The sequence below is a fragment of the Parasteatoda tepidariorum genome, chromosome 5 (assembly GCF_043381705.1).
Source record: "Parasteatoda tepidariorum isolate YZ-2023 chromosome 5, CAS_Ptep_4.0, whole genome shotgun sequence".
Taxonomy (NCBI): Eukaryota; Metazoa; Arthropoda; class Arachnida; order Araneae; family Theridiidae; genus Parasteatoda; species Parasteatoda tepidariorum.
In genome coordinates, this window is record NC_092208.1 from 70,038,639 (window position 1) to 70,056,282 (window position 17,644).

Sequence of the window (17,644 nt, forward strand, 5' to 3'; positions counted from 1 at the left end):
GGATCGTCAATTATGAAATCAGCAAAAATAAAGTGAATCAAAAAGTGATTACTTAAATTCAAAATTAGCATACTATAGTGTACTAAATTTTTTTTAAAAATCTTGAGGAATCAATTACTGTGGAAAAAGTGATCGGGAAACAACTAGATTTACAATAAAATCTGTGTAAAACCTGTGATTTTTAATTATTGAGAAATAGATTAAATTCGATAATAATTTAGTTCTTAAATGTGAGGAAATATCTTATTCATATTTAAGCATGGCAGCAAAATACTAGTTAAATAAGTAATAGAACATACAGACATTGTCAGTATTTAATATTTTGAAACATATTTCCTACCTGTAATGCTTGATAAGAGGCAGTTTGCAAATCAAACAGCGACAATTTATAATCACTGGTTCCCCGTGCTTCTCTTCTGATACTTTCAAATAAGTCGGTGGCCCGGTATAACTGTTGTTGAGCACCTTCCAGGTCATCATTACCCCATAATGCAAGACCTAATCTATGTCGCAGTCTAGCCTCGTCTTCTCGCCTACCTAGTTGTTCAGCAATTAAAAGTCCTTGTTGCAGGTAAGCTACAGCTTGAGGAGTATTTCCCAAAGCATGATGAACCCTTCCTATAGTAGAATGAGTTATTTAGAATTATATTGAGTCTTCTAATTTAATTCTTTCAAGCTTCAATAGAATTAAAAAAATTTCAAGGAAATTAATTATAAACATATAGGATTTTTTTTATTAGAAATAAAATGAAAATCTAAATCAATTATTGAAAAAAAAATGAGACAAAAATATTTTCTTAACACACCGCTTTTGAAATTAAACACATCTTACCTATTGAATAAAAAACATAATCCCATAAATAAATAAATTATAATGTGTGATTATCTGTCATATCAATTACCATTAATCTTAAGCAAAACTTGTTTTTTTCTCTTTTACAATTGAATTATAGTATGGAAATCGATTGTAATTTTTTCTTTAACAAATGCAATTTAGTATTTATTGTTTCAACTCTCAAGACGTTGAGCCTTTCGGTTAAAATTACACTGACATTTTACTGCTACACACTACTTTCTTGTTGAATAATATGAAGAAAATCATCACTTTGTATCAGGCAAGGCACAAGCTTAAAGTTTAAATAAAAGCCAGGACTAATACACCTAGGGTTAAAATACCCAAATAAATATTTCCTGTAAAGTCATAACTCTTTGAAATCAATTGAAATAATAGCTGAATCAGGGTAGTTTTTCATACAAAGATTGAAGTAATATAGCTAAAAAGAAATTTCAAATAACTAAACCATAATAAAAAATCTTTATCTTACCTAGACTACTATAAGCTAATGTCTTAGCAACTTTGTCATTTATCTGAGCAGCAATACTCAGATGCTGTTCTTGATACAAGATAGCTTGTTCAAAGTTACCAAGAGATTCATGGGCCACTCCAAGGTTTCCATAGGCTCTGCCTTGACCTGCCATATTGTTCGTTTCTTCAGCAATGTCGAGATCCATTTGATGGTATTTCAAAGCTCTTTGGTGATCACCCATTTGTTGATATACAGTTCCTAGACCACACGCAGCATCTGCCTCAGCCCCACGATCTGACATCTCTCTTGCTAAGTTTAATTGATGCTCAAGACATGCAATTGCTTGTTCAAAATTACCTAAGCTACTGTGAATGCCCCCAAGCTCACCATAAGCAGCAGCTTTAGCGCTAATATTTCCAAGCTCATGAGAAACAACTAAGCGTTTTTCAAAGCAAACCTATTAAGAGAAGAAAAATATATTGGGTATAAAAATTTTGACAAAAAATGTATTTAAATTGAAATCAATATCATGACAATAACTCATATTACTTTACGATACATTTCATAAAATCATATATTTTTTTTTAAAAATTTCTCAGTCTCATCTCTATTTTGTTTAAAACTAAACTAAAAATAAATATTTAACATAAATACATTTTACAGAATTATTATTTGAAAAAAAAATTATGGATCATAAAAGTTAGCTTTTAAAAATGCACAAAACTAGAACAAAAACTTATCATATTTTAGACAATTTTTTTTAAATATTCTTAATTTCAAAATCAACATTTATTTTTAAATGGCAATATGGATTACAGATACTTAGAGCAGCTTTAAATAAAGCTCATAATTCATTTATTTACTTTCTTTCTTTTTTTTTCCCATCAAGAATAAACTTATCAAGCATGATTTTACCAATAGCATAGTTAATATAAGCCTTGTTTAATCAACTTTCAATTCAAGCATACTTTTCTTTTATTATCTCACTCACCCGAGATTAAACAAACTCCCCAAGCATATTTTCAACAACAATGTGCAAATTATTAGGGTTTTCAAGAAAATTCTTAATAAATATACACATAATTTATATGAATAGATGAATGCATTAGAAAAACCACCAACAAGTTATTTTTATATTAATTCTTAGTATAAAATCTTTTTTTCCCCCTTCATTATCTAGACAGGGTGCGTAGCCAAATCTTTGAATCAAAAATAAGCACTTTTTAAAAACTTTTGAAGCACTTTACAAAAATTTTCAAGCACTCAAAAAAATTCATATTCAATCAATGATATTATTGAAAAACAAAACGTTAAAAAAAAAAAACCAAAAAGAAAAGGGCGTAAATCGAAACAATCAGTACTTTCCCACATCACCGAGTGAATTCAACTTGACCCTGAACTCAGAACAAAAGTACCCTTACCCCCAACGTCAAAAAAAGTGTTAGAAGTAGAATTATATAAACAAGAACAAAAATTAAAATAAATTAAAAAGAGAAACGTTTCATAAGGATCTGATATTCTCTATCCGAATTGGAGCACTCGGGTTTCGGTTTCAAGTGTGTGCGCATGCGCAAGTCATAACGTGGGCACGACATGAAGAAGTCCGTGTGAATGATTACGTAGCAAACTCCCCATTTTTCGTGAAATGCATGGGATCCACCAGATATCACTGAAGGTAGAAAAAAAATTATTCGGAAAAAAAGAACTTTTTAAAAACGCCAGCTGAAAAAAGCACATTTAAAAGCTTTTAAAAACGAAATCCCCAAAAAAGCACCTTTAAGTACTTTTTACAAACGCTACGCACCCTGTCTAGAACAAAAACCTATCTCATACTAATAAAAAAATTCCTATCTCATGATAATAAATTCGTTTTCTGTAAGAACAGCTCACGTGCTTGCATTTCTCAGAAATAATCATCATAAAAAATTTTTCATTTAAGGAAGTACAGATCGATTTGACCAAAATAAAGAGAACCATTTAAGTGTTAATTCCCCCTCTATTTTGCATGATTATGACATAATTGGGAATTTTGCACTTTCACCTAAGAAATCCCTATAACAAAAGGTGAAACACTATGGTTTAGAGAGATATTTTGATGCTTTCTTGAACAACTAACATGGTAAAATAAACCATGTGTCTGAACTTTTCTGCCCCTGTCTGTGTTCTTTTCCACCACATTTCTAATTGCTTATTATATGTAAGAAGATTTGTCCTTCCATTTAAAAAGATATTTTAGATTGTAGATTAGATTTTGTAGATTCAAATATATTAAGATACATTTTTAAATTTAATAAATGTTATCTTTAATCCACTAAGTAAAACAACTTATGAAAAGAACATCTCCAAACTAAAAGTAAAAATTAATTCTCAGGATATTTAAAAATACATACCAGAGCTTGTTGTAAATTTCCAATGCAGCGATGAGAGTTTCCAAGCCCCCTGTAAGATCTTTCTTGATCTCTTAACGACTGTCCTTTCAAGGCGATAGCTAAATACTGTTCGTGACACTTGATTGCTTCTTCAAAATCTCCCAGAGCATCATAGCAGTCACCTAGATTACCATAGGCTCTTCCCTTGTCTATAAGGGCATTATTATTACCCAGCTGAAAAATATAAATAAATAAAGGTAAATACGATTACACACCTTTTTGGTACTTAACATACAATCTAAATTAGAAAGAAAAAAAATTATTAGTAAAAGCAAAATGTATTAAAGAAATTAGGAAAGCTTTCAACCTCTAAAGAATTTTTTTAAAATTATAAGCTACTGAATTACTGGTTGCACATTTGGGAAAGATATACCTTACTCTCAAGGCAAAATTTTCAGTTACGAAACAAATAAAAATAATAAAAGCTAAAAATAGAAGAGCTGAAAAATGCATAAATGAATAGTTTTAACTAGTTTGGTTAGTTGGTTATAGATAATGTCAAAATTATTCATGAACAATTTAAAATTTCATTGCTACAAAGCATGGATGACCAACCTGTTGCATATGTAATTTAGTGTGATATAAAACCTATTCCTTTCTCATTTACTCCTCCCCAACTGCAGAATGTCTCTAGATTTAAAGCTCTTTTTTTTCAGAAAAAAAATCAATCATAAATTTTTTTTTAAGTTTTGCCATTGGCTAAGAACTTTGAAAATCGGCTAATTCTATTCTTTTGATATTTAGACAATAATTCGAAATCCTTAGAGTAGGCCTTTAATATGTCTTATGCTAAATAATATGAAATTTTAAGAAATCACAATAACACCTAAGAACTGTATACCTGTTCAAGCAATGCAAGTTGCTGCTCAAAATACCCAATAGCATCTTCAAAGTGACCCATGTTTAATCGAGATATTCCTAAGTTCCCCAAGGCTTGAGTTTCTAAAGCACAATCCCTTAGTTCTTTAGCACGTTCTAATTGCTCTTCATAGCATTTCATGGCATTAGTGTAATTACCGAGAGACATATGAACTGCTCCTAAATGACCATGAGCTTTGCATTCACCTCTGACGTCATTCAACTCCTGTCTAAGTGTAAGCTCCTAAAAAGAAAAGAAAAATGTTTACTACAAATTCAAAAATGTACTTATTCAACATGAAAAAGTATGATTTATAATATTTTCATTGCTTTTTAGTATTGAAAACAATAGCTCTAACCTGAGTGTGATATCCCAATGCTTTATCAAAACACTGCATTTGTCGATGACATAAGCCTAGAGCACCATAAGCCACGGCTTCAAGAGCCCTATCACCACTCTGTTTGGAAAGAATCAACTGCTTTTGATAAACTTTAACAGCTTGACTTGGATCTTTCATCTTCATTAAAACATCACCTAAGTTTCCAAGAGCTCGAAACTTTCCCTATTAAAGGCAAACAGAATATTTTATTTTTACTTTTTTATTTTGAATGTTTACTTAATACATACTACATGAAATACTACAATTTAATTGTTTGTCTTTTCTGATAAATAATGGTTTAAAAATTATGATAAATTAACACATTGCCAAAAATTTTACATAACAATACCAGTCTATAAAATATATATGTGACAATAGAGTTGACAATAAGTTATTTTATTCCTAATAAATGATAGAGGAACTCACATAAGCAATTGTGTTTGTTTCTTACATTTTATGAGTTACATATACATAAGAGCCAGAAGTTTTTAACATATTCTAGAATAAAAAAAATAAAGTAATAATTGACAAGAATAATTTTTTCTAATTTAACTATTACTGTAAAACATAAATGTCATTATAAACTTCTAGTTCAATTAATCTGAAACATAAAGAAGCGGAACTTCCAGAATGAAAAATCTAGGAGTCCAGGTGGGATGATTGAAAAGGAAAATAAAATTGGATTAAAATTTCAGAGGAATCCAACAGGTAACATATAAACAGGATTTTAAAAACCATATAGTAACTTACTTGAAGATGTTTCATCATTTGCGCCACAGCCAGGAAATATCTTTGACACTCAAGAGCAGCTTGGAAATTTCCCAAAGCTAAATGTGATAACCCTAAGTTACAGTATGCTCGACCCATGCTCAACCGATCTTGTAAATCTTTTGCTAATTCCAGGTCTTGCTCATAATAATGTATTGCATCCTATAAATATTAAAATTGCAATTTAGTGATAGAATTAAAATAAAATTTAGGCAGTACACATTAGTGTTACAGAATAATTTATAGCATCAAATCAGTATTGTAAAAAAAAAATATATGCAATAAAACTGGTGAAGAAAAATTTCTCCCCACCCCATGCAATATACAGAGAGGTTCTAATTAACTGCAGGTTTGCTACACCAAAAAAATCTCGGCACTTGATGTTTTTTTCTGCCGAAAAACCACTATTTTTCTTTGTCATTCAATTTTAAAAATTATGTATTGAGAAAATATTTCTGTAAAAACTTGCCTAAATTCAAAATGTTAATTCAATTAATAAGCGCAGTTATAATTTTTCAGCTGAAACAGCAAGTTAAGAAATTTAGTCTGATTTTGCAGCGGTCTGTCCAGGCCAAATTTACTACCGTTTAGCGGTAACTTCACAAATTCAGCTTAAGGAAAAACGGTAGTTTCACAAAATACTTTTTCCTAAAATTTTATTTTTGAATCTTGTAGGAAACAATAAATCCATATTTTTGTGTGTTTTTTAATATAATTTTGAATTTTCACAAATTCTGCTTAAATTTTCACAAAATAGGTACCTCTCAGAAAAACTTAGCCAGATCCGTGCTTTGTCAAAAATTTAAAAAAAAAGTTAGATTCCTTCCTCAAGCCTCTTTTTTTTAAATAAATAAATAAAACTATATATAATGTAGAAAAACTTGAATTCTTCAATTACAAAATGAAATGAAATTTGCAATTACTGCACATTATTATTATTGACAACAACTTGCATAAATGATCAACACAAAAGATGTGAAAAAAATTGTTTAATTATTTTTAACATGACTAAAGATAAAAAAGAAAAAATTAACTTCATACTTTATAGTTTCCCAGACAGTAGTGAGCATATCCCAAAAAATGGCATGCTTTAGCTTCACCCTCAGCATCACTGATTTCTTGGCACAAACGCAAAAAACTTTCGTAATAAGGAACAGCTTGCGAAAACTCTCCCCTAGAGCTATGGCAGTTTCCAAGATTGCAAAGGGCACAAGCCTCTCCCGCAGTGTCTTTTAATTCTTGAGCAATGTTCAAGTGGCTGTGATAATGCAATAATGCCATTTCATGCATACCTAAGGCCTGATAAGCAACTGCCAGGTTACCATGAGTTGATGCCTCAGCACTTCTATCATTGACTTCTTTAGAAATAGTTAGCTCCTGTTTATGGAACTTAATAGCTTGTTCATAACGTCCCATTGCACTGTAGGCATTGCCTATGTTTCCATAGGCTCGTCCCATTCCAGCCTTGTCCCCTAATGCTCTAGCAATATTCAAATGAGCCTGATGAAGTTTGTGAGCAGCATCGAAATCCCCGAGCAGCTGATAAACAATACCTAAGTTTGAACAAGCTCGTCCCTCAGACACTTTATCCTAAAATAAAATTTTCAGAAAATTAAGCAATTTATAAATATATTTACAATGACTACTGAATAAGATAGATAAAACCATTTATACTAAATTTAGGGATTGAAATTCATGGTGGTCTGTTTCTCTTGGGCCACAAAAATTTGTTTTACAATAGTAATTAGACTAATAGTAATACATTCATCCATAGTAATATGTATAGTAATACATACTGGATGAATGTATTACTATACATAGTAATAGTAATACATTCATCCAGTGACTGATCACCATCAATCAAATGAAATGGGATTATATGCTGTTTGGTCACAAAGTTGCATTTCTTATCATAATTATAAATAATAGACATTACCTGTTATTTCTTAAACATAACACTTTAATAACTTTCATTTTACCTTTAATTTTTAGTATAATGTGCTACTTGGTAAATATAATTTGTTTATTAAAATATAATAAAATTTTGATTTCACTTTCTTTACATTTTTTAAAAGCAATTTACAAAAATCTAAATATTGTAGACATGACACAGCAGTTATGAAAAAGAGAAAAAAAATTTTTCCATGGTAACAACTGTCAGTTGTTTCAAAATGACATTACTCATGAAAATTAAAATTCTCGCTAAGAGCTAGTCTGAAAAGTTCGGATTCTTAAAACTGAAATTTTCTTTAATATTTTTAATTAAAGTGTTTCACTAATTTTGAAGGCAACAACATAAATTTTTTCTTAAGAAAATCAATTTGAAAATTAGTTTATCATTTTTAAAGTTTCTGTGTACATCGAACTATTAATTGTAATAAACTGAATAAAGAGATTCAGAAACAGCACACTAAGTAGGATAAATAAGATACATTCACACAACAGGTTATTTAACAATTGTAAAGTTTAAATTGAAAAATCAGGAGAAAAAAAAATTAAATACTGTGAATCTGCGTAAATGTAGCACTTCTGACATCGTATTCGTCATATTAAATTATTGTTTTGTATTTTTTTCCAAGTATTCTTCTTTTTTTTTAATCAATAGTGTGACAAGTGAAAGTCTGCATGAACTTCTGAAATCTTTCGTCACTGATTCAAGGGACAAGTGACTAAATTTTCTTTATGTTTAATCCTGAAGTATAACATTTCAATAAAAAAAATTACATAAATATATAACAATATAGTACTGTAATTTAATTTCTTGAGTGTGTTGAGAAGAGTAATTCGAATCTCAACAACTTGACTACTTAATTAATATATCGATATTAAACAGTACTTAAATACAGGTAATATTAATCAAATTTCAAGAAATATAATACATACTTTAGCACCCAAAGCCATATCTAATTGTTTCTCATGCCATTTCTTTGCTTGTGGATAATCTCCCATACATCTAGCAGCATGCCCTAGTCCAGCATAAGCACGAGCTTCAATGGTTTTGTCACCAAGTTCTTGAGCTAATCTCAATACATGATTGTGAAAGGTAATGGCTTGTTCAAAATTTCTTCGATAATGATGAGAGGAACCTAAATTGCTGTAAGCTCTTGCTTCTTCAACTTTATTACCAAGCTGTTTTGCTAATCTCAAATGTTCTAAATGGCACTCAACAGCTTGATCAAAATCCCCCATGGCTAAATAAACGGCACCCACATTGCCGATTTCTCGAGCTTCTTGCAATCCATCTCCAACTTGACGTACTAATTGCACACATTGTTTATGACTTGCTAGAGCGTTGGGATAATCACCAACAGCAGTATAAACGTGACCTAAAAAATAAATTTAATTACTCTTGTCAGTATGAGTGTGGCGTAAGAATAACTTGAAGCACATTTTTCTCAATAAAAATTAATTATACACCAAATATATGAATTAACTGCACAGTTTAGAAGGAAAATAAGTATTAAATTAAGTTTTAATAATTTTCTAAAAAAAAATTAAAACTTAATTTTAAAACATTAAAGTATCTATAGGACTTTAAACTACAGAGTAGGTTATAAAATCTGAACATTCCTATATGTTTTCATTAACAGAAATTCATTCATGATTAAATAATGATTACTAATCCATATGCTTCTTTATTTCAGTTCTGGAAATAATATTAAAACACAAACGTAGATACTCAACATATGATTTTAGTATAATGACTTTCTTTGCTTAGAGAAATTTTATAAAGATAGAACTGCTATTTTTGTTTATTTTATTTTATCCTCAACATTACAGACAAGAAATAATTAAGCAGTGTTTGGGTTGTAGTTGTGTTCATGCAGATAAATGAGATGCGATGATTATGAGAAGCAAAATTTTCAAATCAATACTTATGCTATTTTTTTTTTTTCTAAGTTTAAATGCAATCGCTCAATATAAATTTGCTCTGAATTCCTTACACTGAAGTTGAAATTTTTTTAAGTTAAGGAACTGCTAGGTCCAAAAGAGAATGCATTTTTCTTCTCTGTTTTTACAAAGTATCTAAAAATTGAAATAAAATTTGGAATAATTTGTATAAATCAAGCTTTTATTAAAATTATATAAAATAAATTTGAGAATTGATTTTATAAAAAAGATACCTAAACTAGTTAAAGCTGAAGCAGCAGCATAAGTGTCTTTGCACTTCATGGCTAGAACTAGCTGATATCTATGGCTGGTCAAAGCTTCTTTGTAATTTCCTTTAGAAAAATATGCAGAACCTAAATTGCCATGGGCTCTACATTCTCCAGCTTGATCTCCTGTAAAGGAAGATATACAGTTTTTTTTAAACATTAATTTATTAATAAATCATTAGATAAGAAAAATATGAAGTTATAAATTATCATATAGGTAATTGTGATTACATTTAAATGTTATTATTATATGCAGACATATAATCACTGAATAAAATTATACATATGGACAATTACTATACATAAAATACATACAAAAATATGGACAATTACAATGTTTTTCTATCACATTAAGTCCACTGAATTTACTGTTACAATTATGCTACTTATGAAAAATACTGAGAAAACAAGGAAAGGAATAAAAGGGAAAAAATATTAATTAACAAAAAAATTATTTAAAAAAATTTAAATTTCTAAAAAAAATTGTTTTTTAATTTTTTGTCCTTTTTAATTGAATAATGTAAAATAAAAAACATTTGAAGCATTTTTCAGATTTAAATAAAACAAGTTTATAAAAGTATGCTTAACAAAAAACAGTGAAAAGATTAATATTATTGATTATACTGAATTGATAAAGATGTGTAGAGAATTTAGCAAAATAAAACCTTTATTAACTCATATTGCAAAACTAAATAAGTGAATGGTCCCCTACTAAATTTTTATTAAAATTTGGAATTATTAACAAATTATGAAATGTTTAAAATAATTCTCAAATGAAAATGCAATGAGAATCGAAACTAAACAATTTTCTCAGAAGTAAATAAGTGCTTATATTCAACCTTATTAAATAAATCTCAGATAATTAAATTTATAATTTAAATTATTTTTAAATAAAATGAAAAGAGATACCTAATTTTGAAATGGCAAATTTGAATCACATAAGACTTCTACTTGCATTTGCTAAACATTAAAATTTTGAAAAGCTCCTAAATTAATATGTAATTTGGCATGCTTAGTTGGCCCCTTGATCAGCAAAAAATTAGTGAGATATTAGGTTTGATTTCAGAGAGTGAGAGATAAAGCCTGGAATCAAAACTGTCTAGCAAAGTTGTAAATTATTGCAAGCATCCTTCCTACCAAATCCATCTTCGTGTACGTGCATGACGACAGGCTGATACTAGGGAACCGGAAAGTAATGTCGTTTCGACGCATTAAATATTTATCAGTCTTAAAAACCAACTAATTTTTTTTAATCCAATTTCGATCCTGCATTGAAAGTCTGTTGCTAATGAGAGTGAATACATTGATAAAAATAAAATCTTTATTACAAATATAATCCACTGAAACGATAAAGTCTTCGCTACATCAAAATGGATTGTGGTTAAATAAATTGCAAAAATGTTAAACAGTACAATTTGAAAACCACACTTTTGCTAAATTTATGATGACAATTGACATGAAGAGAAACATGACATTTATGATGACAATTGAAAAGAATTGATGACATTGATTATGATGACAATTGACAGAGAAAAATCTCATTTTGAAAAAGAGAAAACTTAAGACCAAACCATACCTAAAGATTTGGCCACAGCTAAATCTTGCTGCATGTAGGCAATAGCACGATCTAAAGTATTTAAAGCCCAATAAGCACTGCTCAAAGCAGAAAAGACAGAACCTCTGAGCTTTAGACTGCAGGTACCTATCCGTAAAGCAGATTCTAAAACGACTACAGCTGCAGCATGATTTCCAGTAGCTAATAATTCTTGACCAACAACAGATGTTATGACAAAAGGTGATTTATCTAAACGCATAGCTTGTAGTTGACGGTACGTTGGTTCAAGAGTGGCTGCAAAATTAAATGAATAAATATAAGTAAATTATTGCCTAACTATAAAATACTATACACTACATAACAAAAGTTAAAAAAAAAAAAAATTAATGGTGATGGTAATGACATAGATGCAAATTAAGTTTTTAATAAATGTTTCCTTTTGAAGGAAAAAAAAAATTGAGGTGCAAAAATAATTTTATTGGTCAATTGAGGTGTGAAAATAATTGTATTGTTAAATTTCTTTTATACTGTACATCACTGTAATAGGATTTTACTAGAGGCTATTTTTTCAAAAAATTATTTTTTAAAAATTTTAGAAAAATTAAAAATATATATAAGGAAGGGAGTGTTTCTAGTCAAATTTCAGGAATTGCAATGATTTAGGGAACCAAAAAAATAAATGTAATTAAACTAGGATGCAATGCTTCAAAATATCAAAGCTTAATAAATATGGTTTACTGTAAAACTAATAAAATCAAGTCTTAATTTTAATAAATTTATAAAATTTATTTTTCCAATAATATGCTTAACCACATATGAGCAAATTTTTTTAGTTACAGCTAATAAATGAAAAATGTAAGCATTTTAGCATATAAAGATTACTTAAGTTTGCATCCTCCTTGTGTATTAAGAAAGTGCTAAACAGAAAACAAAATTCATACAAAAAGGTCTGATGTGAAATAATTAAAATCAGCAGGACGATATACAGTTTTAAATTCTACTTTCATTATAGAAAGTTGAAACTTTGCACATCAAAGCAACTTTTACAAACATATTTTATCAAAAGTATATTTATTTAAAAAAATAAATAAATAAATTATAAATGATGCAAATATAAAATAGAGACAAATTATAATTTTGCAAGCACATTACTTTGAATTATAAAAAAGATGAATTCATTTTTTAAACAAACTGAACATATCATAATCAAATTTCAACATTTTAATAAAAATACAACTGTAATTTCGATATAATACTTTCATAATATTAAACAATTGTTTTTATTAGTAATAATAATTTATTAAAATTTTTATTAATAAAAATATTTCTTTTTACATACAAGCATCTTTAGGTAAAATTTAGCACAATAATTGCAATTATAATGCAGTTAAAATGCTTTGATAAAAGAAAACTTGATAAAATCTTTAATTGTATTTATATAAGCATCCTACTATACCTCTCAGAGGAGATTTCATTGCAGCTTCAACCAGACCAGCCAATAAGTGTACATTTTTAGATTCTTGGGCTAATCCGGAGGCAAATGCTGCCAAGGAATCTGCGTGGCGTCCCAAACATTGAAGGGCAACACCTTGTCGATAATATGCCTGAAAACAATATTTTTTAATTACAATACATCATAAACATTTACCATTATCAATTAAATAAATTACATGCAAGAGAAAAAAAAAAGTCCACGAAAATCGCTACTAAAAAAAAAAGAAACTCTCAGAATCCCAGAGAATCTCCACGGAACCTTAGAATTCCGAAATATACATTTCGGAATTGCTAGTTTAGCCAATGCACAAAAATTACATTTTAGAATTGTAGCAGGAGAAGCATAAGCCTGTATTTTTAATGAAGATTAAATTTTCAGTATGATTTATGGAATAATTGAGGGGCTTAATAGTAGAGAGTGTTAAGTGACATTTTAATATAAAAATTAGAAATAGTGATAAATCTCTAAAATAAAACATTACTAAAAATTAAATACCTTGAGTAGGATTATGCTGAAGCAAGTTGAATATGCCAAAATAACATCGTCAAATTTTTATTACTAATTAAAAAAGGGATTTACTTACTTTAGGCCATTTCGGATGCAATTCTCTAGCTTTAATGGCATCTTGAAGAGCTCTTCCATATTTTCCCACTTTAATATAGGCTGCAGATCTATTACTAAACAGTACATGGTTAGAAGGATCAAGCACAATAGCCTCACTATATAGTCTAATGGCAGTAGAGAAATCACCACTTTGACAGGCAGCATTAGACTGGCGTACTTTTTCCAAGAATAATGATTTGTTTGATGGCTCTGATTCAAAATTAACTTCAACCTATGAAAAAAAATAGTTTTAATTGCCAATTAAATTAATAAAATTTGGATTTTGAAAATCAATTGGAAAAAAATCAGTAAATTTTACAACAATGAACAATTAACAATATTTATTTCCACACAACTAGATATAACTAAGTATTTTAATAAATTATCAAGCATAATTTATGTTTAATGCATACAAAATAACATATTTTAGGTAAAAAAACATAAAAAAATATACTTTATTACTCCATACATCTGAGTGAGAAAACAAACTAACTAAACAGGTATGCTGAATATGTTTAATCATGCGAACAAGGTTCAGGAGAAATTCAGGCAACAGAAGAGAATTTTGTTGGCCAATTTTAAAAAAAATATATAGCCCTACAGAAAATTTTCTTGAAAATACATTAAAATATATGTTTTTATTATTTCGTTTAACAAATTTTTTAACTCCTTATAACACATCAAATTACTGACTAAAGAGAAGATCAAAATTTTTCTATTATATATAAAACAAATAACTTTATATAGATTGCCTTGTTCGGCAAACTCCCTGGCCCCACTGGCCATACGTCTAGACCCGTGGTGGTGACTATGGTAACAGGGTATAACTATTTCAAGTAGAGGTGTGGGGTCACTGTTTAGGATAGGTTTTGGCTCGGGTCGGCGAGAGAAAGGGAATCTTTTTCTTCGGTCTATTGTATTAGCCCTAGAGTGAAGAGAAGCTACCCTTCCTGAAATACGTTATTCCTGTTTCCATAGCAGCAGACGGCCTCAGACTTTGTGGCGGGGGGAAGGGGGAGTTCTAACAGTAGACAAACTGTATGTCAATTTGTTTATTTATTAATTTGAATTCCTTGCGTATATAACTAATACCTTATCGATGGATATTTGTGTAGATTCTGAAATATTTGAAATTATGACTATCTGTGCTGGGCTACTTACAAATTTCTTCATGCAAGACTTATTTGGTTTATATCGTAAAAACATTTTTGATGTCTGCCTTTTTATTGACTTATGGGAACTTTTCCAAAATATGCCTCCTTAACTGGTTAAGGTGCCACTTTTAGGGTACTTTTTTTGTACAGAGTAAACATTAATTTGCATAAAACACCAATGAAAGGAGATATTTCAACTGTAGTGCTTTTAAAAGTAAAATTGTTAAAATGTGACACACTTGAAACTGTTGTTTTTCCTTTCTAGCCTTTCCATAGGAACATTTGAATAACACACCTGTTATTATTTATTTTTTTTAAATCATGTTCTGGTCACCAGCTTTAGAAATTAAGTATCATATTTTTAGTCACCTCCTTTACAATTCACAATTACTTTTATCCCTTGTTATTTTCTTGCATAATACCATCTAAAGAACGGTCCTCTGAATCACTCAATGTGTGATAAAAAGCCAAATTTAAATAATTAATTGTTAGGATATGCGAACAATTTCATACGCTACTACGGCATACTATACAATTTCACTACGCTACTATACAATTTCATACGGCAGCCATCTGGCAAAATATTTCCAAATTTATATCGAGAAAGGTCATCTCTAGGATATGGCAGGTTTTCAAACTAAATTAAGATTTCGCAACATAAAATATACTATACCAGATATGAATTCTTTATATTCTTTCCTTTAATATGTATCTACGTCAACTAAACTTAAAAATGCAGGAATCTCAATTTTGAAAAAAAGCGGAGATGACTGGTTTTAGGACTCATCGATTCAATTTAACACAGCAAATAATCTACTGAGAAAATGTTGCTGGCATGGCTAAAATTTATACTAAAAGCTAAAATTCCCTTTCTTGACTGAAGTTTCTTGAGTCTATTTGACAGAAAAATACAAAAACCAGAAATAATAAACCATGCTTCTTATAATAGTGATAAATATATCAGCCTTCACATGAAAAAAAATCTCCATATGAATGCCTTTTCACCATTTAATATCAACAATCTAAGGCTTAAAAGCATATAAGATGCTATATATAATTAGGTAAATAAACAAAAGGAAAAAAAGACATTTAGTAGAGTAAACAATCATTAAGAAAGTATTTATGAATCAAGCTATTTTGACTTCTATAATAGCACTTAAGAATCAAGGTTATTACACAGATAAGTAAACATTTAGTGCCTTGAATACAGTAAACAACGATTTAAGAAAGTAACTCCGAATTGCACGTCACTTAGTATGATAATTAATAACCCTAATGAACCATTTTAATCATTAGTTCAAAATCTGCATAGCATATTAGGTGCATTACTAAAAATAAATAAACATTATTGGATTTAGTAAAGTATACAACGATTAACAAAACAACTATAAGCAGCATGTTTTTAATACAATTAATAACTATAACAAATTAATTTAATTAATGGTCAAAACCGAGTAGAGCAGTGATACAAAACCTACAGACAGCGAGCAAAAACCTATGCCTAAAATGTGTGACTTGGCCCATGAACAGTTTTAAATAATATAAATATATTATTTTAAATATAAATATGAAAAATAAGATAAAAGATTTTTTTCCCTTCACTTTGGCAGAAAATAATGCAGTATTAGAAAGTTAATTCGTCTTAATTACATTTTTTTAATAATTATCTTGGCATATTATTTACCGTTTAAATGCAACTCTGAACTTGAATGTAACAATTCCTTTAACAAGTTTTATTTATGGCTATAATTTCAATACTTGAACAGAAATTTAGCAAAATTTTTCATATTACAATGTACATGAAGTATTTCTACATTGTATTTTTAATTAATATCTAAAAAAAACTTAAGTTTTTAAAATTACAGTTTTGTATTACTTATGCTGGCTCCAACAGAGCATTTTTTGTTTTTCTGGAGCACTATCAGAAAAAGGTTGCGCATACCTGGTGTAACATAGAAGATGAGATATTATATACCAGGTTACTAAATATGTATTGCATTCAGCAAGGTAAACAATGATTAAAAAATAAGTACAAATCCCTTTTTTTATAATTTATAAATGCTTTTTAAAAAGTTTCCCTTAAAGACTTAATATAATTCAATCCAATATTTGGATAAAACCACTACACTGCAGAATAACCACTCAAATTTCTTGCTAAATAAAATCAAAACACATTAATGCTGAATTATTTAATTAATCAAATGATCAGAATCTTACTTCTTCTGGATCTCTTTGAGTTGTAGATTCCATTGATGGATTTGTAACAAACGATGATAGATGGTTTCATTTCTTCCCTTTTAGAAGATGTCAACAAAAATTTACTATTTAATTTTATTAATCACTATTGAGTCAAAACTGATGTATATACATCCACATAAAATATTAAATCCATAAATGACAGCTTTACAAAAGTGAGATACATCTGTTAATCAACAACTATTTACCCAAACAAAAGAAAGTACAATTAATGATATCTGCCAAAGACGGGAAAGGAATGTCAGGAATGACATACACATTAAGCAACATTTTAAAAAGATATTAACACTGTTATAGAAGCAACTCAGTCTTTGTGAAATTCCAACTTAATTGATGCCCAATAAAAAATAGTTGATCAACTTTAAATAAAAAGAAATATTTTAAATAAATGAAAATAAAAACTCAACGCTAAACTACTAAAATGATTATAGGTTTCTATCAGCTACGGTTAGTGAAAGGTTAACTTTTTTTACCGTTTCGTGCTTCAATAAAAAAAATAAAAAATGAAAAGTATTCCCCTCCAGCATTTCTTTGATTGAACTCTAAAGACTGACTTTGAAGGCATTTTAATCAATAATATTATATATTTTATGCAATTGAGATTCTTTAAAATATTTTGCAACCCTTTTTTTGTGTAAAAGGTTGTTATTTCTCTTTGCGATTGATTACGATTTATTAAATA

General features: G+C 28.8%; 1 protein-coding gene across 1 annotated transcript in view; it reads right to left on the reverse strand.

Moving 5' to 3' along the window:
• Positions 1-17,625, reverse strand: part of LOC107436905 (tetratricopeptide repeat protein 28) — a 33,064-nt gene extending 15,439 nt beyond the window's left edge. Inside the window, exons 1-13 of the mRNA XM_043048433.2 lie at positions 16,924-17,625; positions 13,533-13,784; positions 12,911-13,058; positions 11,476-11,748; positions 9,867-10,025; positions 8,626-9,068; positions 6,784-7,332; positions 5,725-5,904; positions 4,954-5,157; positions 4,578-4,838; positions 3,698-3,910; positions 1,326-1,764; positions 341-618 (exon numbers count right to left, since the gene is read on the reverse strand). Of these exons, the coding sequence (XP_042904367.1) occupies positions 341-618; positions 1,326-1,764; positions 3,698-3,910; positions 4,578-4,838; positions 4,954-5,157; positions 5,725-5,904; positions 6,784-7,332; positions 8,626-9,068; positions 9,867-10,025; positions 11,476-11,748; positions 12,911-13,058; positions 13,533-13,784; positions 16,924-16,956 (3,432 nt within the window). The 5' untranslated portion in view covers positions 16,957-17,625. The remainder of the gene's footprint in view (positions 1-340; positions 619-1,325; positions 1,765-3,697; positions 3,911-4,577; positions 4,839-4,953; positions 5,158-5,724; positions 5,905-6,783; positions 7,333-8,625; positions 9,069-9,866; positions 10,026-11,475; positions 11,749-12,910; positions 13,059-13,532; positions 13,785-16,923) is intronic.
• Between the last annotated feature and the right edge of the window lie 19 nt (positions 17,626-17,644).